Source organism: Malurus melanocephalus, unplaced genomic scaffold (assembly GCF_030028575.1).
Source record: "Malurus melanocephalus ecotype Western Australia unplaced genomic scaffold, MMel_1.1 scaffold_416, whole genome shotgun sequence".
In the NCBI taxonomy this organism is placed as follows: Eukaryota; Metazoa; Chordata; class Aves; order Passeriformes; family Maluridae; genus Malurus; species Malurus melanocephalus.
Genome location: NW_026623648.1, coordinates 385884 through 412233, shown reverse-complemented (window position 1 = coordinate 412233; position 26350 = coordinate 385884). Strand labels below are relative to the sequence as shown.

Below are 26350 nucleotides of genomic sequence, written 5' to 3'. Positions count from 1 at the left end.
GTGACTGCCAGCCAACAGCAGGGCCTGGAGCTGCAGTGCCATTAATAGGTCCCTAAATTTCTTAGCCTTGAATGCACTCCTAAACTCCAGGGAACAGCTTGCCAATGGTGTGTTGCCTGCCAGCATCCCTATGACATGATGCTGCTTCACCCCTCCCTGACCCCCTCCCCTTTTTAAAAAAAAAATATTTCAAATGAGGTACATGCATCTGAAATAAGCAGTGCCAGCTCCCAAACTTTACTGACCATTGTCTGCTCTCAGGTAAGAGCCCTGAAATGAAAAGAGGGGCTGTCAAGTTCCGATGTCACAGCCTGGAAATTCTTGAATTAGCTGTATCCCCCCATACTCCCTCCTTGCCCTCCAAGGGCAGTTGATACTGTAACTCAGTTCCAGGCTGTAACTGGAGATTCAGGATGACCTTACAGATCTACACACTTGCTGGTGGAAAACAAGAGGTTAAAAAAAGACAGTAATTCTTGAAAGCATGTTTTTGTTGATAGCATCATTGTGTRGGCAGTGAGCACTTGAGGCTAGCAGCAAAGGGGAGCAGTGGATCTGCTGGACACATTGCCCAAAGCTGGAGCTTGTCCTCCTCTGGGTTCTCAAAGAGGAAACAAAGCTGTATTGAGGTGTTTCTTTGTCCATCCTGGCTACTGCAGAAACCCAGGAGCAGCTCAGTTAATGGYAGAACTTAAACCCATCAGAAGCTGTTGCAAGCTGAGTGAGCCTTTTTATTGCATGCCAAAGTAATTTCTAGCTAATACACTATACAGATTTAACCCATTCTGTGCTACACCTCCTAACAACTTTATTCCAAAAACCAGAAAGCATTTTACWTTCAAATGAGGCAGCAAATGAGTGAAAGGCATCTCTCTCTGTATAATGTTCTCACAAGCAACTCTCACGCTTGTGATTTCTCAGCACTGTGAGACCGAAGTGAGATCTGGGTAATGTTCTACATCACTGTTTAAGAACAATTCAATCATCTTTGTTCTGGATTAAGTCTTGCTCCCGATTAAATTTAACAGAGCAATGAATAGGAAACCCATGACTAGGGAAGTAGGCAGATTTTATCTTTAAACCCAATTCACAAGCAAAATCRTCTCTCTTACAAAAGATAATTCTGMTACTGTTCAAGTTATTTTCACACAGTGACTATAAAAAAAATATCTCTAGATATCTCAAATGGAAATAACTGTTTTTAATGCTCCCTGTCACTCTGAATGCATGCTAAGACTAACAATACTGCATCAAAAAAGAATACCTCAACAATCAAGAAATCCATTAAGTTACCAATTACACTAACAGAAAAAAAAAGTTGAAAAAGACTCAAGTATATGAAGAAAAAAATTTATCTACTGGGTTTTCAGGAGTGAACAAAACCCCTTGTGTTGCACCACAGTACCTCTGATTTTCTAATACACTTCAGCTACGTAAATATTAGAATACAAACCCCACCTTTGCTGACAAACGGTAAGAGAAGACAAACACTTCCGGCATTTGATTTTTTTTTTTTAGTTAATCTGCTTCATCCTCCTTTGATTTTAGATATTCTTTCTGAAGAGGTGTTGCTGTTGACTCATTCTTCAACTGACACCACCAGAGCTGAATCACGTGGCAGGTACTCCCTGCTTTTCTCTGAGCCTGGTGATGCTTAAAATGTCTCAGAGCAGAGACTGTGAGAAATACAGGACAAAATACAGGGGATATAAGAAAATAAAAATTACTGTCCTCTGTCAGGACTACATTTCTTGTCACAGCAAACTCACATACACTGCTACAAACACCAGTAGAAARGCTTCCACCAAGAGTTCATTATCATGTCCTGCCCTACCTAGAGGATCCAAGGAAGAGATACAGGATTGTATAATCAAATGGGCTCTAAAATTAAAAAAGCCACATACAGAGCACATATGCAGTACATGTTTGTGTGGATAAGGAGAGACAGAGATGTTGGGGTTTGATATCACATTCATTACRTCATTAACTTTGATGTGTGATGAGCTGGGCTCAAATTCCACATTCACGTGTTATCTGAAATCAATGCAGAAGTCCCAGCCTGACTGAAAATACATCATAAACCTACCTCAAATCTGTTTGCAAATCTGTTTGCAAAGGAAAACAGCAGAAACATGAACATCCCCATCTCACTCCAGAATGGGTAATTCCCAGGTTCACAATGAATAGCAAAATCAAACAATTCAGTGGTGGGCTGAAAAGGAGACTGTCCTTGTCCCCACTGCCATACTCAGCCAGCTCTGCTGTTGAGGGAAAACCAAGGAGCATTATGGCAGGAAGAGAAGGGATGGCTGCAGAGGATGGCTGGGAGTCATGGAGAAGGTGGGAGTTCAAGGATATGCTGGAAGAGCAGCAGCCAAATTGTATCCCTTYATCCTGTAACAGGACATCTAGCAAACATTTATGTAAAAGAGATGTCCAAAGCAGTATTTTYCTTAAACAAACCTCTGAGCCTCAGAGTGATTTTCTAGTGCGGCTCTTTACTTACTTTGGAAAGTTRAATACATATATTCTTAAGTTTTGAAGTAAAGAAAACTCCTAAGCTCCCAATGCYGGCTGCTGCCTGCTATAACACTAGAAGGAAAGTTTTGCAAACTGCTAACTCCCATTCTATTTCCAATTTACCAATAATAACTTTTTTTTCTCCATGCATTTCCCAACAATTTAAATTTCTTCTATTGCTTTGTCAAGCAAAGCATGAGCCTGGGAAAAACAGAACACCAACAGCAAACGGAATCCTTTTGTATTAAATAAGGTCATTTGTCTTTCAGGTAATTTTCTCTCTTTTTGTTATTCCTGTTGGCCCAAATTTGTCTTTTCAAAAGCTGGAGCTAATGTGCAAGTTGTGAAACAAGACATGCAGAKAAGAACTATTGACCTATTTTAATCAAGGACATTTCACTCTAAGCAAGTCAAGACATTCCCCAAGCACACACTCCCCAGACTAGGGCAGCTTGCTGTTATTTGGTGGYTGGAAGAAACTTGGCCTAGTGCAATCTGCTTTGTAGAAGGTCTTTCTTGGAAGAAAAAAGGCAACGAGGTCTCAGTTGATCAACCTAGAAACYAGGCAGAAAGAATGATGTATGCCTGATTAACACGAGGATTCTTGGCTGGTGATGCTGAGCCTCTGCCAGCGTGGGTGGTGAGGAGGGACACAGCCTCTCCTCCTCCTGCTGCAGTTAATTTATGTGCTATCTGCACATCACAGGTAAAAGGAACTTTTATTTACTTAATGGATCTGAACCAAACTTTCTTCCCAGTAAACGTAACATTACTTATCTTCCCTTCAGTATCTCTCATCATTATAAACACTTGGGAAACAATGCTCCACCTCATCTGCAGCTCCCAAGGCTGCCCCAGCTGTACCTCTCTGCTTMACTTAATATTCTCTTCAGATATACTAAAGTAAAACTAAAAAATCCAGTACTGTACCAAACAGCTCACTTCTCTCCAGCTTTAGCAACTAGATAAGCTTTCTGGAAGTTATGGTGACATACAATGCCATAAGAGACATAATTATTTAAAGCAGCACTTCCCTCGCAGAATTCAAAACACCTCGTGCGAGGGTGAACTCCCATCAGCTGCACAACCCCAAATTTAACAGTGCCATTTCTGTCAAAAAGGCCCTCATTACATTACTAAACATAACTTTCCTGTCATACTGGCTTTCTCTTCCTTAGAAAAGACYGATTATTATAATTCTGTGTGTAACCTATATAAAATAATTATGTCTCCTAGGTAGTTTCAATTCAGACACAAAATTGCCTTCAAAAGAGAGACCATTTTCACTCTGTACACATACCTAGCTCATCTAGCATTAGCTAGAGTTAGAGCAGAACACCACCAAAAGAAATTTAAATGGGTTAAAAGCATACAAATCTTGTTGCTGCTAGAGAACCAGTCTGAGCAGTTGTTTTTGCAAGCCTCAATTCTTGCTTTATTAACATGCATCACAATTGGTATTAAGCTGGTCACAAGTTAGTGCATTTCAAAAGGCTTTGGGATTTTGTTACTGGCAACAGAAGGGCAGAGAGCACACAAAACCTCTCCAGAATGGATGCCCAAAGCCAAGCAGTAACTATATTAAGCACAGACGTACACAAAGTAAAGCTTTTGCAGAGAAAACTACCTATGCATAAATGCRTCTACTTCCCTTTCACCCAGAGGTTAAATTATCTGATCAAAATCTTGTGCTGGAAAGGAAAAAATCAGTTAATATTTTTTCCACTTCATTTAGACTCTGTAAAACATTAAATCCTGTCATTAAAATTGCTTAATTAGGAGTGCTAGAGCAAAAGGTTGATGCAGCTCATGAATTGTGACTGCTGAATACTATTGGCCTGGCAGGACTTGCCATCAATATTAGCACTGAAGAATGGGGAAAAGAAAAAAGAAAAACACAGTATTGTGAGGTCATTTTGACTGTATTTGAAGCAGTGTCACTTGTTAGAGGTAACGATGTTACAAAACAAATTGAAGCAGCAGAGACAGCAGACAACCCTCCCTTGTGGAAATGCTGTGCCTGCACAGAAGCTGGCTTCAAAGGCASTGGTGAGCCCAATGCCAGTGGCATTTCAAAACCTACCTCACTCTTGCTTTTGTCTTGTTGCTCTGAAACTGAAGTACTCCTCTAGCATTAAGTGCTGGGACACACAGCTCTAACCCGGTAGCTCCTTTCTTAAATTACCTCCTTCATCTGCTCTGTAGTACACTGAACAYTGTCTGAGATCAGCTCCCGACATTCAGACCTCATCTCACCAGCACTTTGTGCCAACCAGGGAYTTCAGCAGATGGCACTTCACACAAAAAAGAGCCAGCATGAGCCCAGCAATGGAAAGTAAAGCAAAGGCTACTCACATAGAAGATGCTCTGACTCAGAGGAGACCAGCTTTAGCTGGAGCTTGAGATCAAGCAATATTGGCTCAGTACCTACAGAAGTTGCCAGAATCCCTCTGTGACATCCTGGTTTCAGGGGACACTGCTCCAGGACACTACACATCATATACAATGGGTCCAGAGGAGGCCACAAAGCTGATYAGAGGGGAGGAACATCTCTCCTGTGAGGACAGGTGGGGTTGTTCAGCCTGGAGAAGAGAAGGCTCTGGGAAGWCTTTATTGCAGCCTTCCAGTATTCAAAAGCAACCTCTAAGAAAGATGGGGACAAATTTTTCAGTAGGGTCTTTTGCAACAGAACAAGGGGGAATGGTTATAAATTGAAAGACAGCAAATTTACAGTAGATACAATGAAAGAGTTTTTTTACAATGAGGGCGGTGAGCACTGGCACAGATTGACCACAGAGGTGGTGGAAGCACCATCCCTAGGAGTGTTCAAGGCAGGTTGGATGGGACTTTGAGCAACCTGCTCTAATGTAATGTGTTCATGTTCACTGCAGGGAGTTGGACTAGATGGTCCCTAAAGGTGCCTTTCAACCCAAACTACTCCATGATTCTGTGAYTATAAGYYCCCCTAAAAATACCAGGAGTGAGCCTTCCTGCCCAAAGGCTGAGTTAGGAGAGCAGGGAGAGCACATCTACCACCCCTAATTCCCACAGGAGCTGAAATGCCACGAGAMAAAGGCACAATGCTAAGATAAGGCATGGGAAGAGAGAAGCTTACACTTGATGACAAATAGCTTTCTAGGCATCATCTGAAAAGCCCCCAAACCCTACAACAGCCTAATCAATTATTTAATCAGTGTCTCTAGAGCCTAACAGGATACATATAAGAGCCCAGACCAAGAGGCCCAACAYCAGCACTGCTGAGGTTGGGTGGAAAGGGAAAACAGTTGTCCAATCATTTAATTCTTGATGTKTTMTCTGAATATGAATCTGCTCTTCTTWTTCTCTCTACCYCAGTATAAGTAACACAAATAATTTTCTCGAAGTTGTGCTGTTTGGGACATAGCTTATGCAAGGGCCACAGATRCACACTGCTGCACCTTGTAACATTATACTCCTCAGCAGGGAGCTGAGGATGGAGTCAAGAATGAAGTCCAKGTTCCATGTGAATTCCTGACTTCAGTTCATCTGTTATAAAACTAATACTTTAATAAAGAATGGATGGTTACTAAAGCAGCTGAGTCCCCACAGGAGAAAAACATCCACTTACAAGTTTAATGACTGCTGCAGAGACACTTCTTTGCAACCCAGATCATGGTGTGTATCCCAGCAATATGATTTGTGATTTTACTGGGATGCTCTTATTTTTTAAAGCCTAGGAAACAGCCAGAGCCTGCTTGGACCTCTGCTTGCACCAGCAATGATCTGCAACCCATTATCTCTACAGCTGCACCACTGGGATCAGCTACTGGAACTGTAATGTCAAGAGCACTCAAGAGTTATGTAGGCCACTATGTCATTCACTCAATCCAGAAAAGATTACTCCTCTTTAAGAAGGGACTCAGTTCTCTCTACACTACACCCTCTACTCCTCTGGGCACTAGAAGAAATGCACTGGTGAGCAAATATCTGTAGAAATCTGAAAGAGTAAATACTGTCTTGATTCAATAAATGTGGACTTTCATCTGCCTTCACTTCAAGACAACACTGACCCTGTGGCAATTTTCTGTGATTATGMAAGACAAAAAAAGCCTCATCTTGCAGAAGGAGAAAAATTGAGCTTGCAAATGTAAAGTTAAAACCAATGAAGAAGAAAAACTTGAGCCACCTCCATTTCTTKAAGAAGCTATTCTTAAAATAGAAACTACAATGATATCAGAGTGCTGCAGTACCACAGAGGACCTGAAGTTCCAGAGATGATCAAAAGGGCCAGACTCAGCCCCTCTGTCCTCAGTGATGGCACAGGCAGCTGCTCTTTATCTAGGAAAGGAAGAGTTAACACAGGTACTCGTGTACCAGCCACCCCTACTGGTGTGCCACCTTGAGCCCTGAAASTGAACATAAATGGTGCAATAAACTTTTTTGCCCCCAAACACACCAGGTAGGAGGAGAACAGTGGGCAGAGGTCAGGCTGTCAGGGAATCTCCTGGATCCCTTCATCCCTGCTGATGCTCCACTGCAGCAATGGTGCAGTCATGCCCTTGCTGGGAGGAAGCTGAGGGCATTCAGCAACCAGGGAGAAGACAGTAAGGAAAGAGCATTTACCAGCATCTTTCTTCTTCTACAGAACACTCAAAATTAAACACTTCCTCATAAAGCCTGTCATTTGCATAGTCACATTATCAAGATGATCTCTCACATGGATCAAGGTGTCAACAGACTGAGATTTCAATATAATGCATGAACTGTTAATAATAAAGTATGATTTTTTTCCCCCCACAAAGTTCTCCACACTTGGAGTCCAAGGTTTTTGACAGGGAATAACATATTGTTAGTCACCTGAGTATTTTTTAAATTCTCCTTCACCACAGCAAAAACAGAGCCCAAAATAGGGCCCAAAATAGAGCATTTGAAGAGATATGGATATGAAAGGATATGAGCATGTTCAACACAAAGGAGCATATGTACTTAACTTGTGACATCTTTTATCTGCAATTAGAAAATATTCTGCACAAGAAAATAGTTTTCAAGCAGCACATAAACCACTATATACAGTGTGTGTTGGTACACATAACTAATATGCTAAAATTGGGGGGATGCAGGGATCAAACATGTATGATGCATGCCTGGGACATGGATGCTCTGAGTTCCATTTGTTTTTAAAGAAAATTTTAGATTTTCAGAAGAGCAAAGAGCAGTAGACATGAAAAAGTTAGAATGGAAGAGAAATAAAATACATTTACTATCTAAGGAGAGTGCAAAATAGAAGTCAAAGAAAACTCAGTGTTTAAAGCATTGCCAATGGCCAGAGAGCAGAGGGCATGTCAAGAGGATGGGAAGCCATCACAGAGAGCTGTGAGCTTGCAGCATGCAGTCTATACAGCTTAGACAGTTTTCACAGGAGCAAGAAAAACCTTTTAAGATTTTCAGGTGGGGGAGAAAAACCAGCAGAATAAATCTGATCAAAGCCACATCTTGGTTTTTTTAGAAGCTGATCATTCTCAGTCTTCCATAAACTGCTGTGCATTTCAAGCCCAAGAGTGAAGATGATGACCTCTGTGTTTCCAGCATGAAGCAGTGGTGTGGGACAGTACTGAAGGATAACCTGCAAGGATACTGGCTTGAGAGATGCTGCACACAAATGCTACAGGCCAGTCCTGGTCCAGGAAAGAAAGTACGAGTCAGAAAACAGCAGATGCCCTTCCAGAAAATACTGCAGCTGGAGCCACTCACAACTGTGCCTGTGGCACAACTGGTATCAGAGGCAGGCAAGGGACAGCTGGGATCTGATCACTCCAGGCAGACATTTGTCTCCTAAACTTTTAGTTTCTACCTAGATATTTCCTGACATCTGAACAGGTAGTTGAGGATGCTGTAAAATGAAACAACAACCATTGAGTTGAAGCTGGAAGTAAAAATTCTCACCAATTTTGAGACTTCAAAATTTCAGCAGCAAAGTGGAACAATGAAGTATCAAGTGCTACTTGTTTCTCCCCCAAATCCCATTGGAATTTGTACTTCAAACTATAAGAAATACAGTTACAGTTGATATAAGTTACTTAAGAATGACACTAAATTAGCATTCCATTACTTGGGAATAACAAAGGAGGTTTCATTTTTATGTTCATAAGTCAYCTAAATTAATGAGTGCTTTAAAGTGACAATGAATCACATCCTGAAATAATTTGTATTGGCCAAATTAATTCCTGTGAAGGGAGCAAATTAGCTGATTGTAAATTATCAGAGCCCCTGACTAGCTCCTGTGTACACTGTGTACCATTTGTAAGGCTACTGGGAAACAAAAAATGGCTACCTTTCATCACTGAACAAGACTGCTGCACTATTAAGTGACTAACACACAGTGGTACAATTACATGTTTCTATTTAAAGCATCCAAGCCCRGTATCATTAAGAAACAAAGTTGAATGTTCAGAAGAAATCATAAATAAATAGAATGAAAGCTTGTTTTCTGAAACGATGAACCAAAAACCTATTTGAAGGGAGTATTTCACTCTCTTAGATTAACAAAGAGAAGTTCAGACATGCAGGGCTAATTATGAAGATACTTCCATGATAGGACAATGCCCAAAGCCAACCTGAAGCCTGGAGTCCCAAAGCTGCCTTCTCTCTTTCAGAGTTAGATTATTGTTTTGAGACCCCCATAAATATTAATTAGAGGAGTGATGAAGTGAGMAAACACATGCATGGATTTCTACTCAGGTGGAGGAGATGCTTTCCTACCATTGAGAGCCTTTGCCCCAAGCACCAGGATACCTCAGCACTCATCTACTAGCACATCCCACCACCCATCCCTCTTTGGTTAGAGACAGCTGCACTCTTCATAATGGATTTCCCTTCTTTAAAAGAAAAAAAAAAAAATGTACATAAAGCTTTACCTAAGCTAATTTGCGTGACTTTCTCCAGTTATCTGCATCTCCTCACTGGTATCAAAGCCTCAACATTTCTGCTKGTGAAATCCTTCCTTGGTAACCTKCTTATCAGCAGCAATGAATACTTGTGCAAACAGGTACAAAATTAAATGGCTTCTTTACAGTGATTATGATAGATTGAGCCATGTTTAATCTACATAATCAAATTGCTTCTGTGTCCAGCTRTAATACCTTTTTGCTGTCCTGGGAGCAGGCTCAGCCTTGGTTTCTCTTTCAACAGCTACTTTTTGAGAAACACTAACCATCACTGGGAAAAGGGCTACTTGTCATGCCCTTTCATTTAACACAGCATGTATGAGGCACATAAACTCTGCACGAGGGCAGGGCAGGTCCAAACAAAAGCTGTCCCCTTTAGCAAAGGAGAACACCTCCAGTAGTATTCATAAGAGAAAGCAAAGTACAAACCAATCTCCTCCAGCTATGATCCACATATCTAGAAATAACTGGAGAGACCCTTTCAAGACAGATAAGACATCTCTACCCACCTAAACACACTGAGCTACTACCACTACTATAATATCCTTTCCCTATGCAAGAGTATACCTGTATTTGAGAGCATCACCTGTTTACATACTACTAAAATAGAAGACTGTTGTGTTCAATCTCAAGACTAAGACTCTTGATTTCAAATGAAGTTGGTTAAAATGGATGGCACATATATAATGTATATACATTATATATATATATACATGTATATATATATGCACTATATATATGCACTATTTAATATACACATGTATAATATAAAATCCTTGACTTGGGAAATTAAAGGATTTGGTTCAGAGAAAATTTTGAAAAGCATCTCCATGTCTAACTCATGTTTATCACTTAGGCAGAAAGTACCCTGAAGCATTCTCTTCTTTTAAATATTGATCAACTTTTAGCATAAAACAAGAAGGMAGAAATAGTTTCCCCCACAAACAAGAAGTAGGTGTTATTTAAAAAATATCAAACAATCTATTTGCCTTTGTCCAAAAAACAACACTGCAAGAAGCAGAGGTTTGCTTCATAGTTGGCCTGCTGGGAGGTTTTTGTTTACCTGTTTTTCTTTCCCTAAGAATCTAACAMTTAGCTTACAAGCTAGTGCTTATTTCTAAACACTTTTATGATTTAAAAAGTGAGTAAGCCTAGTGCAAAATGCTAACGAGCACTAAAGGAGAGTAATTTCTCTTTCTCATTATGGCTTTGGTATAGGTAAAAAGAAAGTGCTGCTGGACCTTTAAGTTGGAAAGGTGACAGCTCCAGAAAAAAGGTCTCTGCATCTTTGTAAGCAAAGAAAAAGCAACACACAGGGGAAAAAATAAAAAGATGGATTCTGGCAAGGGCTGCTTGCACAGCTTGACTTTGGCTCAGGAGGAAGTAAAAGCTTGAATTATATAAAAATAGATTTAAGAAAGAATCAATGACATTTCAGCTGAAAGCTGTAGTTAAGTTTTAATTAGGATCTGAGATTTTGYACTTAAGTGTACGAAGTGAAGGAGTGTATGTATGTACTCATGCTTCCCAAGATAACGGACAGATCTGAAATTTATTCATCTCATCYCAAAAGGTTAATTAAAGAACAATCCCTGAGAGCAACACTGCATGGAAACTGAGAGTCTGCTCCACTGGGAAGCCCTGGAGAAAGGCTGTGTCAGCATCTCCCACCCCTCAGGAACAACTCTCAGCAGCAAACTGAAGATGCTGTCCAGTGACCATAGCATGGAACGAGCAAGATGCTTTGAACCAGCCCAGCAAGGAATGGAGAACACTGTGCCCACAGCAATGTAAAACTTGCTCACTGTGCTGCCAGTGGATCTGGGGCAGATTTCCCAGCCCAGGCTGGGCTCTGCATGGCTGCTGGCCTGGAGCTGCCTCCACACACACAGTCCTTCAGCAGGGCAGGGGGGATCACAGCCAGCAGTGAGGAGTATATGTGTAGTAATTCTTATAATTAGGAAACTAAGGCAGAGTGACTCATCTATCATCGAAATTGTAATTAAACCAGAAATAGGCTATGGGTTCCCTGAATTCTGCAGATGCTGACAGCACTATGGGGCACAGGCCTTCTACGGTTCAGCCAAGCATCAGAAAAAAACATGTCAGCTTTTAGGGAAGCCTGTATTTGCAAAGCCCATTTGAAAAAAATCGTGACAAATTGAAAAAACATTATCAAAATGGAAAATAGGAGWGTTTCATCATTTGAATAAGACTTTGTGGACATAACTGACCTTTGGCTGYGCAGTAATTTAATCTCCTAAGAACATGAGCAAAAATCTCAATTAGGTCAGACAGGATCGCTGCATCAGTAAAAGGGAAAAAGAATGTGCAGCTGGATCAGTGAAAAGATATGGTGCAAGGAAACACTGAGGCCTCCTGGCAGAAGCAAGYGAGGCTGCTTGCTTGGTATGTACCATAGGCAGAGGCAAAATGCACTCAGCCAGTAGCTCTTCAATTACAGGCAGCCTTTTCCTGCTTTTTAAAAAAGAACCAGGCACTGGGGCTGCCACGGGAGAAACAGGCTCATTTAGAAGCAGCCCAGGGAAAAACAGATTAATGCTAGAGAAAAAAAAAAGATCAGAACAGCAATGGATTCTGAATCCTGCTTAATGGAGTGAAGCCTGAACATTATTTTGAGTGATCTTGATGGGCTTGATTTAACTATTACATTTTTGTAGAATATTTTTCATCCTGGTTATGAAGAATTGTTTGACAGCCCTTGGTRACTGCTTAGAAGTTTCTCAGTCACTTAAGCAGAAGGTCTATCACAGCACATTTATCACAGAAAAGACTGCTAARGAGTGGATGGCAACAGAAATAACCCTGGGGTGAGACATCTCTGTTACTGCCTGTAGAAGRGATGCCCAGAAGAGCAGTGGGCAAGACAATCCAAACACTAAAGTGAAGGCAGTTCAAGGAAAGGCACTTCTGGACACACAGGTTCCCACAGCATGTTTTTATCCAGCAGAAAGACAAATTACCAAACTTGAAACAGCCACTCTTCACCTGAGACATGACGTGTATACCAAGCCCTCCTAAATCCCCAGCCAGAAAGAATCTGGTGACTGTACATCACTGAGTCTCATGCCCTCTRTTCAAACTACAACAGCCTACTTCTTACTTTTAAACACAAAGAGCAGCTCCAGACATGTGGGTTTATTTTTGTTTTAGGTCAGAAGCATCCATCTGAAGTGAGTTTATGTCAGTGACAAATGAATCACAGTTGCTGGGGTAGTGTCTGCACATGAAGAAAGCAGACTAGTAGRTGTCACCCTTCCAAAATGCTGTTTTTGTGAATGCACATCTCAGGCTATCAATTAGACAACATATCACTTCAGCTCAACTTGTGAGACTGCATTTAAGATCAACTCCTTTCCACCCCTCCCAACAGGCCCATTAAGTATCTGATCTGAAAACCTTGTCGATAAAAAGAGTTACTAGCTCAATTTTTTTTATGCAAGCTTTTCAAGAGCACTCTGAATTCAAAAGCAGCATTTTGTTCTCCAGAGTAGCCCTGTTCTGAAAGGCCACTCTGACAAAAGCTGTGTTAGGTCTGTGTGCCACATMAGTACACATGCCAGGGATGTGAATTCACTGTGTCTGGAACAGTCACTGAGGTGACTGCAGYCTGTGCTCACCTCCTTTACGTATCTGCTTATCTAAACACAAAAGCTGTGTTCCAATGAGCAAGCCCAGATAGGCACAGGAACACTGAGACAAGGCTCCACTCCATTTGCAGGTGCTGACATTGAAACAACAAAAAACCCACTAATGCACCCACAAAAATCACCAAGTGTCAGAAATACAAGGMTGCTTTTGGGATTTCAGATGCCATATAGAGGAATTCAAATACCCAGGTGGAAGAGTTAAGATCACAGCAGTCTCTTCTCCCCCAGCATGTCAGTTAYCCTGCAGACCATCACATTCTCACAACAACCTGCAGTACCCTTAATTTTCCCACAAAGAGGAAAACACCAAGTGCAGTCAAACCTTCAGCAGGACTATTTTGTGAGAAAGCAGGAGGCACTCCTTCTGTGCCCAAGTACAAAGCTTACCCCATCTGGAAGTGCTCTCCAGCACACAGCGCTCACAAACTCATTTGTGTCATCTTCTTTCCGGTCCTTGTCCAGGACACTTTTGACTGTATCAAACTTGAAYGTCAGCAGTGTCTTTGAGAGGCCCTTATAGTATAAATAAAGGGAATTATTTTCGCTTCCTAGAAACAAAAAAAATACAAGTATGYAAGATTAGGTTCTGGTAAGAGAAACAGAAATAAGGGTTCTTAGTTCTTTCATTGTTTAAGACAAGACTAGACATTTCCCTKTAGCTAGCACTGTACTCATGGTGCCCTGGCAGTTGGAAGTGCTCCACAGCAAACTTCCATCACACTTAATAATAGGACATAGTGCTATTACAAGACAACTGCAGCATGCAACACGTTTGCAAAACTCACAAGATCCCAAGAACCCTCCACAACTTCCTCAGGGCAGAGCATTTTGAGCAGAGCATCTGCACTACCACATGAATTGCCCTGCATCCCGCCTGTTCAGAGCCACAGCTCAAAGGCAGGTAGCAGTATGAAAGTTTTGCTTGCCATAATCAAGTATGACAGTTTGGTCTACGGAGGCTTAAGCAAGAGAGACTAGACTGTGCAGGCTTTATTTAGAAATCCATCCCAATTTCTGCCTTGCAAGCTGCACAGAGATGAGAGAACATACAAGCTAAGGTCCTCCCTTCAGTGCTGSCACAGCTGTCCTCCTCATCCCACAGCTTTCAGCCTGTCACTGCTTTCTCACCAAGAGCTGTGGATTTACAGAGCTTTGAYAGCCTGGCTTAAGCAGTGAAAGGACAGGAACAGCCAAAGGGGTAACTAATGATTCARTCTCCTAAGGAGCTGTTTGTGATGTGGGCACTATTACTTCACCACACAGAACRCCACACTATGTGACAAGTACTGGATCCTTGTGTAGCCCAGGCTAAGGGTGATGTATGAGGATGTGCCAGTTGGTAATCTTGAAAGACATAAATTATATCAAYAGCAATGTCATTAGTAGTTGATTTTGATGACAGCAAGTCTGAACCTTCATGCACAAAAAACTCATCTGCAATGGAAGAACACCATCTATAGACCCCCTTAGGTCAGGGCTGCTAACGCCATTCCCTGGGAGGGGAAGGAGGATGGAAGCTCAGAAAAATTTTCCATTAAAAAACTCACACAGCTATATAGCACAAGTGCTGGTGTGCTTTGCAACAGGGAAGGCCCCAGCTCCAAGGAATCCCATCAGCACGTCAGGATGGCTGCTCTACTCACCACAGGCAATGTAGTCTCCGTTGGATGCAAGCCCTACAAAGTTCTTCTCATTGATGTGACCCTTGAAGGAGCGCAAGCAGTGAGGCTTCCCTACGTTCCACAGCTTCAGCTGACTGTCTGTTGACCTGAAAACAGTACCTAAAGTTACACTGCTGCCATATGGCAGGAACTCCTCCCTGGCCACCCTGCTCCTYAACAATCCAATGACAATGTAAATGTAGGAAGCCTTAGTGCACACCAGGAGATTTATCCCACTTTCAATCATATGCAAGCTCAGAAAGGTATCACATTATTTTAGAAGCCCATCAAAACACATTATATGTTCGAATAAAAACTTCTCTGAAGCAYTGCACTTCCTTTCTCCTATCAATTGCAGAGCCCTCTGCTGAACTGTATGGCCTTTGGGCCATTACTGTCTCCTCAAGATACTCACAGATCCAAAACACACCAAATTTATTTATTTTTTAAACCTTTACAGCATGGATAAAATCTGTTCCCTTCTCCRTGCCAGCTGCAACTCTCATTCATGTCTTTCCAGGGCTTGGGTAGGGAGCAGTTGCTTCACTCCCCAGCTGCCCGAAGCATGTTCTCCTCCTCCTGCCCAATACCAAAAAGCAAACCAGAAAACCCTATGGGGGCTCAGAGCTACTGTCAACATTAAATGGATCTGTTTTTCTCATGTGTAATCGAGATTGCATGGATGCAGAACTCAAGCTTCTACTTTTTTTCACCTTGTCAGGGAGCTAAATATTATTATTCAAAATATTCAAAATATGTTTGGATTAAATCAAAATTGTTGTTTTCCATGGATTTCCCCACATACAAATATACCTGCCTCAAAATGTTTTTCTGTTTACTGTAAGAAAACATTTTGCCTTTGGGGTTAGTAATCTCCACTGTCTGGCAGAGSTCAACTTGAATAGAAAGATCCCGCATTTCCAGGAGACATAGGATTCATTTTTTCCCTGAAAGCTAAAGAGACATGAACATAGTCTGTCACTTGACAGGCATTTCCTATCAATCACTGCTTACATGACTCTGGTATTGTGGCACTCAATGACTTACACAGTGGGGGAACAAATGGTGGTATGGTGGAACTGGAGGCCGATGAAGCCTGTTTTAGGAAAGGGATAGTGCTGTTCTGATCCTTAAATTTTGAAGAGATTGGGAGCAAGACTTGCCAGCCTCCTGGGTGGCAGGGAGAAGCAGGCAATGCTCCTCCATGCAGGTCATGTTACCCAACCTTGCTGCTTCCTGAATATTTAGAGCTGAAAGGAAAAAACTCAAACTACACAATATCCATCAAATAYTGCCAATGACATATGACATTAGCTCAACACCAACGTCCTATTTACCTAAAATTACAGAAAAAAAAGGAGAGATGCACCCTGTATTATCCTGCAAAAAAGCTTATCTCAGTCTTCAATGACAGCTGGAATGACAAAGGAACAATAAAGGAGCTGCAGCAAGATTTGTTCATCAGTACTAGTTAGTATGGGGTTAGTATGACCTCATACTAACATATAATACTGATGAACAAATTTGTAACATTGACTTAAGTAGGAGAGGGTTCTTAACCCCAGATTGAGATGGGAGGCCCAAAACAGAGCATTCAGCTTCTCTGCCTGGTGCTTTTTCCACTCTGTCCCTGCCTGATGCTGCTGCTCACTCTGCCTTCCCTTTTCCTTACTCTCAAGGAAACAGCTTAGAGAAGGCAAAAARGTGGCCCACAAGTACAGGCAGGTGCCTTCTGTGCTATTAGGACAGCTGTATTTTTAAAATACKTATTTTAAAAGCTTCAGAATTGCCTGTAAATGATACTTTCCTGCAGCCAGAGAAATGCAGCAAAAGACTAATCCCTGGGCCTCAAGCTGTCAGACTCCTATGGCAGCTGCTGCTCTTAGCTATCCCATCAAGACCACCTCAGATACATAGGCACTTAACCTGTATATTTTACTGGCATGCATACTAGGTGTCTTCATTAAAATAAAAACACTACAGTGTAATACTAATGGAAAATTTTTACTGTTAACAAATTTCCATCAAGCTCTAACCTTTTTTACATTGCTTAGGATGAGCATGCCATGAAAGAAGRAAGCTATCCACCCTTGGACAGCAAGGAGAGAAAAAGGCCATTGATCCTGGTAGTGTTACAGTGCTCTTCTGGTTTCATGTCCTCTCCAAAYAAACATCCTGGTTGTGCTGCTCTGTTAAATCTGTCTCTCTGTAAATCAGCACTGCAATCAATGTGTTGTGCAAAATAYCAGGCAGTTCTGAACACCCTTGAGGTTGAAACCTAACTCTACAAGTCAAAGAAAATCAATGCAATCCACAGAACAACTTYAGCTAGAAATCTAGAGAATCTGAATATACATATTATTTTTTCTTAAATTAGTGCCTGATTTTTGAGAATGACTGCTGCTGTTGTCACTACTCAGAAAGACAGGAAAAAAATCTGCTCTGACATTTCTCCCTATTCACACAAAAATGTAGGTGAACCCTTCAGTTAGTCCCTTCACCCTGTTGCTGCCTGTTCAAGGCTGACAGCTCTGACAGCTCTATTGGTAACTCCTCTCAGAACTTTAKGAGATGCTTTCTCAGAATGCTGGCCCAAGAAGGACAGGGCCATTCTGTCCTAAAACATCCCATTAATGATGCTCCGCATGATTATGGCTGTAAAACACTCCTAGCCTCCTCCTTAAACACCTTTTCTAACAGAAATTTGGTTCAAAGCATTAAATTTAATTTTCTCTGTGTTCTAGAGATGAATTTGCAGCATTAAATTTAATTTTCTCTGCATTCTAGATATGAATTTGCAGCCTTACAGTTATAATGTAAATGAAAATAAGAAGCAAGGAGCTGATTAAATATAAACTGTACCAGAAGCCACCAGGGAATCCTCCATCACGCAGCTCAGCTCAGAGTAACTCCTTTGCAGCCTGAATACACTTAAAATGCTCTGTTTCACTGTGTAAAAACATGGGACAGAGCCAAACTGGACAACCACTGCTCAGCACAGGGCAGCAGGCATAGCTCCTGGGACTAAATCTGTGATCCATCCCTGCTGCCCTYGGGTGTAAACACAAATATGCTGAGATCAAAGATCCCCCTGCAGCACCCCACCTTCCCAACTATGTAAGAGGGGTTCACCTCTGGGTTATTGAAGAGGCTTGTAGCCAATCATTCCAAATTTTCACTATGCAACCTGACAGACACATTCATTCTGATGTGATTGAAAACCTACCTAGAACAGAGGCAGCCACASCTTGCTTTGGGGCAGACACATCTGGCCATGTAACTGAACAGAAGCTGGAGAGTATTACTCCTCCAGAGAGCAGATCTTATTGTCTATCCTAGCTGRAAAGCTGCATGCTATTATTAGGGCCATGAAACACAGCTTCTCTTTGTCTATTTTCTAACCCAAATATAACCCTTAAAAGGGCCTTCATGGAGCAGGTAATAAAGTACCAGAGAACAAATCAGTCAGTCCTACTTGAACTGCTCTCAGGCTATAGCTATGGTCGCCTTACACATAGTGGTACTATTTGTTCACTTCTGTCATTCATCAGCTGTGTTTTATTGTAGATTATTATCCCCAGGACTCTACCAGCAGCTTTCTCTATCACAGAGCTCTGTCAGGAGCACCCTCAGTGCACACAGTGAGAGTGAAGTCTACCTGCAGCTTCCTAAAGTCAGGGCTTGCAGACAGGAGCCAGATTTAGTTGTCTTCACATTCCTGTTCAGCATTTTAGCTTCACAAGACAGAGCACAGCCAAGTGACACTAGGAATGAATTTCTATTTTTGTCTCAGAGAAAAGCAACGATCTGCTTCCCAAAAGCACAGCAGCCTGTGAGAGCAGCCACCCACACAGGTGAACTTGAAGARCACTGCAAAGCGAGGGCTACAAAGCTCTTAGCCTACGTAAAAGGCAACACTTACGCAGAGACGATTTCTTCCCCACTCACGAATTTTGCATAGGAGACTGCCTTGCGATGCCCTTTGAACACCATGATGGGCTGCTTAGTGTTGCGAAGGTCATAGTAGTGAACACAGTGATCTGGAGACAAGGAAGAGAAGGGGCAAAATTTCATCAGTTGGGATTAAGCAGGCTTCCTCAATCAGCCCCAAAACTCATTCCACAAGAGTCCAAGCTCCCTCTCAGAGGGTCAGGAAGAGAAAAAGGTGCATTCACATGTGCGTGCCTGTACACGTGTCCTCCTGCAAACCCATGAACCTGTAAGACCTGTGTTCAAGGCAGCAGCTAAAACGACCCCAATCTCCTCTGCCTGCCTTCTCAGCTCCCTGCCCAGCCACTCCAATTGCCATTTCTAATTCCCACCATCCTCCTTTTCCTTCTTCAAGATGTCTCCTCTTGGAAAACTGTTGAAGAACTCAAGGCTAAAAACTCAGTCTGCTACTTAAACTGGGTTGTGGAAAAACATGATTAAAGTTGTTATGCTTGCTTCTAGATGGATAGCCTTCATACTCTGTTTTTTGTTTCTCTTCTCTGACTTTATTACCAATCAAGAAAGAATTAGCATTTCTGCTAATGAGGGAACAGACTAAATTCCAGTTCATCTTAAGATTTAATTCACAGATGTGCTGCAGTGCCACAATCACATAAAAGAGATCACAACAGAATTAGTAATACATTTTCTTTACTGCACAACTAAATGTCAATTCCCAAGAAAACAGAAAAATAAGAARAGAAAACCCCAAACACCCTCCCARTGGYTCTTTCCAGCTCAATAAGGTWAATAAGATTCTCCCTTCCTAACTTYCAGCCTTTAATGTTGAATTTYATTTACTTATCCCTTGCTATTCTGGAAACACAGGGAGAGAAGGCCACACACATGGAAACCAAACCAGACATCCCTCTCACTGAGCAATTTGTGATACCCAGACATCAGCTGAAAACTGCTCTGACCCTCCTCCCACTGCAATACCACCCCACTGGTGGAAGTCTATCACAAGGATTACATATAAATGAATTTAAATCCCAATAGCTACAGCTATTTGTTGTCTTCTGTACAGCTGAGAGACCTGCTGTCTCAAAATCTCATGTGGTTTGAGAGATAACTGGATTTACACTGATCAGACTACAGCAACCACCATCTGACCAGCAAGGGGGGCTTCTCCCCCAGGTTAAGAAGTTAATTGGTGGCCGTGGCAGGATGGGGCAGGAACTGTGTCAGAAACACCTTCAATAAAACAAGGTGGGCARGTAAGTCACCTTCTCCTCTCACTCTTCCAGCACTTTACTCTCTGCAGATGACTGGTTCAGAGATCTTTCTGGTAAAGATGCCTGGCTCTCTTCCTCTTCAAGGTGTGAAAGCATGGTTCCAAGGAGCCACACCTAGTTTTCTCCACYACTTACACTGCCAAATTACTCTGCTGTGTTGAAACCAGCAGTTATTGCATCCCTTACTACCAGCACTGAAGGTGCTGGGCCCCAAGCACTCTTTCAAACAGCTCCTTTGTCTTTCACCTGTGAAATACTAAACCTCCAAACAACCAAAATCCCAGTGTGCTCCTACAATTTGGTAATTTTAATCAGCTGTAGAATAACATGATGTTGCAATAGGTTTAATGAATAAGGGGTTAATTTTCTAAGGGACTTTGAATAAAGCATTAACACTCTAACAAGATTTGGGCATCTTGGTCTCTTATACTTCTCTGAAAACTGAAGCCAAAAATCTCCACAGTTTTTCATCTGTGCCAAAACCACACTTTTTCAGCAGACTTGTGAGAGCTATGAAATAGTTAACTGGCAATTGTTATTTTAATGAGCAGAATGATTCTAGCAGGGCTTTTTATTAGGAATCAGTCTTTCAAGTCTATTTTTGCTTAGTTTCAACATTGGCCCATCATTAGGGCACCTTTTTGAGCACCAGATTTTATCCTTCAGAAAGCGGCAGGGAGAGAGATACCTGTGGATGGCTGGATGTGAGCAGTTGGAGCAATGCAGAGAGGAGAGTGCCGTGGCAGGGCAGACAAGTCCATTTGCAGAGCAGAGCCACGAAGTTGCATTCACCTTCCAAATATTCCAGTAAACAGCTCCAAGCCTGCCGGCATCTGGCCCCAGCAGGGCTGTGCCTCTGGGCATTGGCAGGGCAATCAATCACTGTCTGCTCTCATCACAGTGAGTCCCAGGRAAACAGAAAGGCCAGTGGGTTCTAAAATTAACCACTTAATTATTAATTGATTATTTTAGCAGATGAAGTGTTGGTGCCCAACTGAGTTTTAGTTGTTTGTTTGCTTTTTTTAAAATTCAATTGAAGCATCTATTTTTAAGTAGATGCATGAAGACGAACGCTCCCTGCATTCATTAAAATCTGAACAGGTGGTCATGTTTTACAATTGAAGAGATACTCTCTCTTGTAGGCCATATGGACTTTGCAAAAAATATGATAAAAATGCCATCTGCTGAGGAAATAGAGAGCCCCAAAGTGAAGCTAAATGAGAAAAATACAACTCCCAGGTACCCCAGCAGCAGCCTCACCTGGTACACTTTGATGAAGTGAAATTGTCTGAGATGAGCAGCATCCCTGGCACACCAGTAGGTCCAAGGTGGGGTGGCAGGGTGCTCTGGGAGGCTCAGGAAATTAATTATTCCCAAGGGGCAGCTGAAGGTAAGGGAAATGGAGTGGGCAGGGAGGGCAATCAAACACTTCATGAACTCCACAAGAACCTACAAGCTCGTCCAGCATCCCAGCACTGGCTGCTGCCCTTCCATCCCTGGCAGACCATGGACCATGCTSCACTGCTAACCAGCAATACCAGGGCTATTTGCTTCTTGTTTGCTCCTCAAAATGAACATTAAAATCATAATTCATTTCGTTTCCACCCCGACCAGAAAACTCACTTAGAATTWGGAATTCACATTTACAGAGTTAAAGCCTCCTGCCCAACCCTTGGGCAACAACAGCTCCCTGTGTCACCCTTTCTACTGCATTCAGGCTTAATTTAAATATTTATGAAATAATGGGAAAGAATAAGTATATATTTCATAACAAATTAAACACTCCAGAGCAATTCTCATCTAGTTCAACGTCACAGCAGAGGCTGAGAAWAACAGAAATCTGCTGCTGCACCTTCTGAATTCAAATGTTTGCTGGCAAGGAATTTTATTTTTATACAAATATTTTAAAGTGATCTCAGAAGGCAAAAAGGGCAGCTAAGCTCTGCCACTGYTGCTGAGAGATCTCTGACCAAAAGCCTCAGTTTATAAATAGTGCTTTTCCATTACGCTCAGCTTACTTCCCTTAAGATGCTGCTGCTTTCACCTTTGAGCCATCTAGTGACAACTAATCAAGAATTCAGAGTTCTCCAAACTTCTGAGAGATCTTGCCACCTCTTCAGTAAATATAACCCTTGTCAGCGAAGGATGGCATCCCTTGCTGCTCAGCTGCTCATAAATTCACAAGGTCCAGYTGGCAGGAAAAGGGCAAAAGAGAAGAATGGGTTTGTGCTGAGCAAGGTGAAGGGATCAGCACCTCCTCAGTCTCAGTTCAAGRATTCAGCTTGGTTGCAAGGGTGGGGTGCAGTAAATAAACTGATGATGTGGTTACATGGTCGTAGGAAATCAGGTTTAAGAAGATATAAAATAAGAGAATTTGAAATGGCTAAAGGAGCCAGCAGCATCTTAGGTAAACTCCAAGTAGTTAACAAAAATGGAAGTGATCCTGGAYTTTTGGTTGTTTAAACAAAAGGACAAAGTCTGTTTTTGCCAAAAGTGATTTTCCTCACATTTAGATTTGTCAATAAAATTCATGAAAGCACTGTTACCAGCAAGCTTTAGGTTCAATACCACCTATTGCAAAGCTTTTACTGTCTACTGATGAACAGCAGCTCAGCAAAGAGCAGCATGGGTTACAACAYGGCATCACACGGCAGCAATTTTATCTTTCACTCAGTACCAGCACATGCAGGGCAGCCACACACAAAAATCAGAGAGCAGAGCAGTCCAGCTCTCCAGGCACCCAGCAATTCCAGGTAACATTCATCTCCTAGGTCATGTGTTTTACCCCCCTTCACCATCAACAATAATCGGCATCAGCTAATTCACAAGACCTCCCAGCCTTTTTTTGACCAAGAACCACTTACTTGAAGGAATATCAAGCCATGGACAGCAAAACAAAAATTTACCTGCAATGCAACAGTTTTATATTCAAAGGATGTAACTACTAGAAAGCCCCAAGAGCTGCATGCAAAGGTTTTGTGGCTCTCCTCTGGAAAACTAAATTGCTGGAGAATCAATTTTTCTTATTTCAATCATTTAAAAATGCACATTTCTCAGCTGTTCAACATTTAGATTATTGATCCATTAAAATAATATGTCCTTTACATTACTTGGATTTCTCAGTAGTCACAGACTTGAGAATATAAGTGGTGCTCATTTTTCCACAGCAGATGAATATCACAGACAAGAGGATGCCTGTATTCAAATGCAGAACTGCAGAGCAGGCAGTCAGATGTTAATTAAGTGGTCTGGTAAAAGTGTTCTGTGAKCAAAGCACATTTYRGACTTTTTTTTTTTTTTWAATAAAATACATCTTCAATRGCAAACCTAAAGGTCAAARTAATTTCATACGTTAATGCTCTRGCTACAGCCCACACTCSGGGCAAACCTCATGCTACAGATGTTTTACTGAACAGGAGCCCAGGCTGGARTGTAATCTTTAATGTGCTCTTGTGCTTCTCTGACCATGATGATCTGATTAGTTGCATCTAGTGAAACTCATATCCTCAGCTCATGATGGCCTCATCTTCTTCATTTATCTGTTTTTCTCCATATGARCTTCAAGCTTGGATCAAGGCTGGCTTGTTTTCATCAGTGAAACACTGCACATCAGCAGTAAGAATAAGAGATGTTTATAGTCTGAAGGGTGTATTTAAGTGACTTGTTCAACAAGACAAACTGAGTCAGAGCAAAATTGGTGCAAGATAACTCTGCTTGCCATCAATTAGATTATCCTGGGGAAACCAAAAGAACAGCAAAATAAAMGAATATAAAACAAGCCCACAAAATGCTTTTCATCAGAATGAAAGAAGAGGGACATGACTTTATAACATCTCATTTCAGTTGTACTTCCATTGGCTAAAAAAACTATTTCAGAGATCCTGGAGGAAGCTTCTATCACTTGAAAACTGAAGGGGTTAGACAAAATCCAATTATTTTTATTTAAACATCTACCCACATAAATTGATTCTTCCTTTTCACTCGTTTCTCTCTCTATACCAAGTRTAAGCAAGATGACTCAGTTTTCAGGGCTCCTAGAACTATATGTAGGCAACTTGTTWAGCAGCAAAATATAACTACATCCTTATGCTTTCAGGCATCCAGAGTACAGTGGCTCAAATCAAAGCTTGTTTTGAGTGTCTCTGGGTAAAAGGAAAGAGTAYCTGCCATTATTTCCCTAAGTGGTATGTCATGAAAAAGGGGATAAGCCATCTTGCTGAACCCGARTAAACAAGAGGTAAAACAACAGACCTTTAGATGGGTGAAGCAAAAGTCTCTTTCAGCCAGGCTCAGTGTGATTTCTTGCTATAAAAAAAGAAGCTTGCATCTACAAAGGTAAAGTCTTTGGCTGGACTAAAAATGGAAACAGGATCAGGAGGCTCTCATGAAATCTCAGTTTCCACCAGAAAAAGCTTTTCTTCTCTTAGGGAGGAGAAAGAGGAAGGAGACTAAAAGGAAAAACATCCTGATTTAAAAATAAACTCAAATCACTGTACTGCTATACAGTACACTGAAGGTGACATGGCACATTAAGGTACCTTGGTCCTTAAAGAAACCTGAACAAGGGTTAGGTAAACAAGGGCTGCTTTCTCAAACACCTGAGGAAAGGCAGATAGCTGCCATCAGAGCCCAAACCTGGAAAATTAAATGCTTGAAAACACATTTCCATAAATTCCACAGGTGATCTACAAAAGCCATCTGCCAGTCTCCAGAGTTATTCACAGACTAACTAAAAAGCTATTAATAAAAAAAAAAGTGGAACCTCTCCAGTGGATCTTTTACATACCTKCACATCAGGAAATGGAGCCTCCCTGCCAAGGCAGTGATTTCAAAGGCTGGTTGAAAGAAAACTCAGGATTTAATTATGGGGAAGCTGAAATGAAACTTAATCCTACATAGAATGCAATTTCTATTAGAAATCCATGTTTGCTCAAGGGCCCTGAAAGTCATGGAATATTGTAKGTTGGAAAGGACCTCTGAAATCCAGCCAGTTCTACTGGCCAGTCAATGATGGGAAAACTGCAAAGGTGGATTCAATTTCCAAGTGAAATAATTGTGTTCAAGAGTCCTAACTCAGTCATGCTCCAAGTATTTCCAAAGACAATTCTATAAGCTCCTCCCTCAGCTGTCTTGAAAGTACTCTTATGTCAAAGGATTATGGAATTTTTTTTTTAATACAAACTTGCCTAAACTATTTGCTATTAACATAAGAAAGGGAAGGCATTAGCCCACCCCTCAGCATAACAGCAGTAGTGTTTAGGCTGTGTTTTGCTGCAYAAGTTTCTGGCTTCTCAGATCTTCCAGGTTTTGTTGAACTATGCCCACACAGTGGGGAGGCATGAAGCACTGTCATACAATCTTAGTCCTCCTTTAAGTAACTTTTTTTTTCTTACTAGAAAAAGAAAATGGAGAACTGCTGAATGTTAACTKCTGCCAAGCCTGTAATACCAAACAMMASTACTTKCAGAYCTTCATGTGACTGAGGTKGTTTTGTTCAGAAARTTTAGGGTGGAGATTTAATCTCCCCTAGAGCAGAGAGGCAGGATGGAGTTTGAACATCCATACGTGGGTCTTGCTCTGGTGACAGAGGCCAGCTGAACACTCCATCTTTGGGAATAATTCAACTCAACAAGGCAGGTGAAACTTCATGCAATGACCACCCCCCCCCAAACAAAAAAAAAAAAAGGAGATGGCTATTCTTAATTTCAGGTCTCTTACAGGGCACAAGAGAGTATGGGGAGGCAAAAAAGGGTCTTTCTTACAGCAACAGACAGGCAGGGTGGCATTTGGGCATTTGACAAAGAATGGTGAAGAAGCCTTCCAGCCAACAAACCACTATAAAGAGATTTATTTCACTTGAGAGAATAATACTGGGATGGGATACAATCAGCACAGACTTTAGCCTATCATAAACTGCTTCTGAGAGGGAAGACAGTGTGATAGCTTCCACTACMTAAAGAAATAGATGCTTCAGGAAAAGAAAAGAGCTGACAATGCATTAGGGACAGKAAAAAGTGGACTTGAATTCACAGCAGCAAAGCCAGCACTAAAAATTAGCACAAGAATTTTCTGAAGAAGAAATTAGATAATATCAACAACAGTAAGTTGACATCAGTGCCCTCTGCACAAACCATTTCCCTTACTGTAAAGGCAAGAGATTAAAAATGGGTTTGATACAGCCTGAAGCAAAGAACCTTTGCAGACAAAGCTATCCAGAACATCTTGCTGAAGACTGCAGCATGCTGTTTCCCTCTTGCAGCATGACAAAACACAAGAGGAGGAGACAGCAGAAATCAATCCATTTCACCCCAACATAGCTTTACCTGCACTGCAGCGGTCTGCAGGGATAA

At 41.6% G+C, this 26350-nt stretch overlaps 1 protein-coding gene across 2 annotated transcripts in view; it reads right to left on the bottom strand.

The window, feature by feature from the left end:
* The window catches only part of COP1 (COP1 E3 ubiquitin ligase), a 124191-nt gene that overhangs the window by 18622 nt on the left and 79219 nt on the right, over positions 1–26350 (bottom strand). For both annotated transcript variants that reach the window (XM_057379657.1, XM_057379656.1), the window contains exons 16-18: positions 18698–18815; positions 14758–14882; positions 13502–13662 (exon numbers count right to left, since the gene is read on the bottom strand). In XM_057379657.1, the coding sequence (XP_057235640.1) occupies positions 13502–13662; positions 14758–14882; positions 18698–18815 (404 nt within the window). The remainder of the gene's footprint in view (positions 1–13501; positions 13663–14757; positions 14883–18697; positions 18816–26350) is intronic.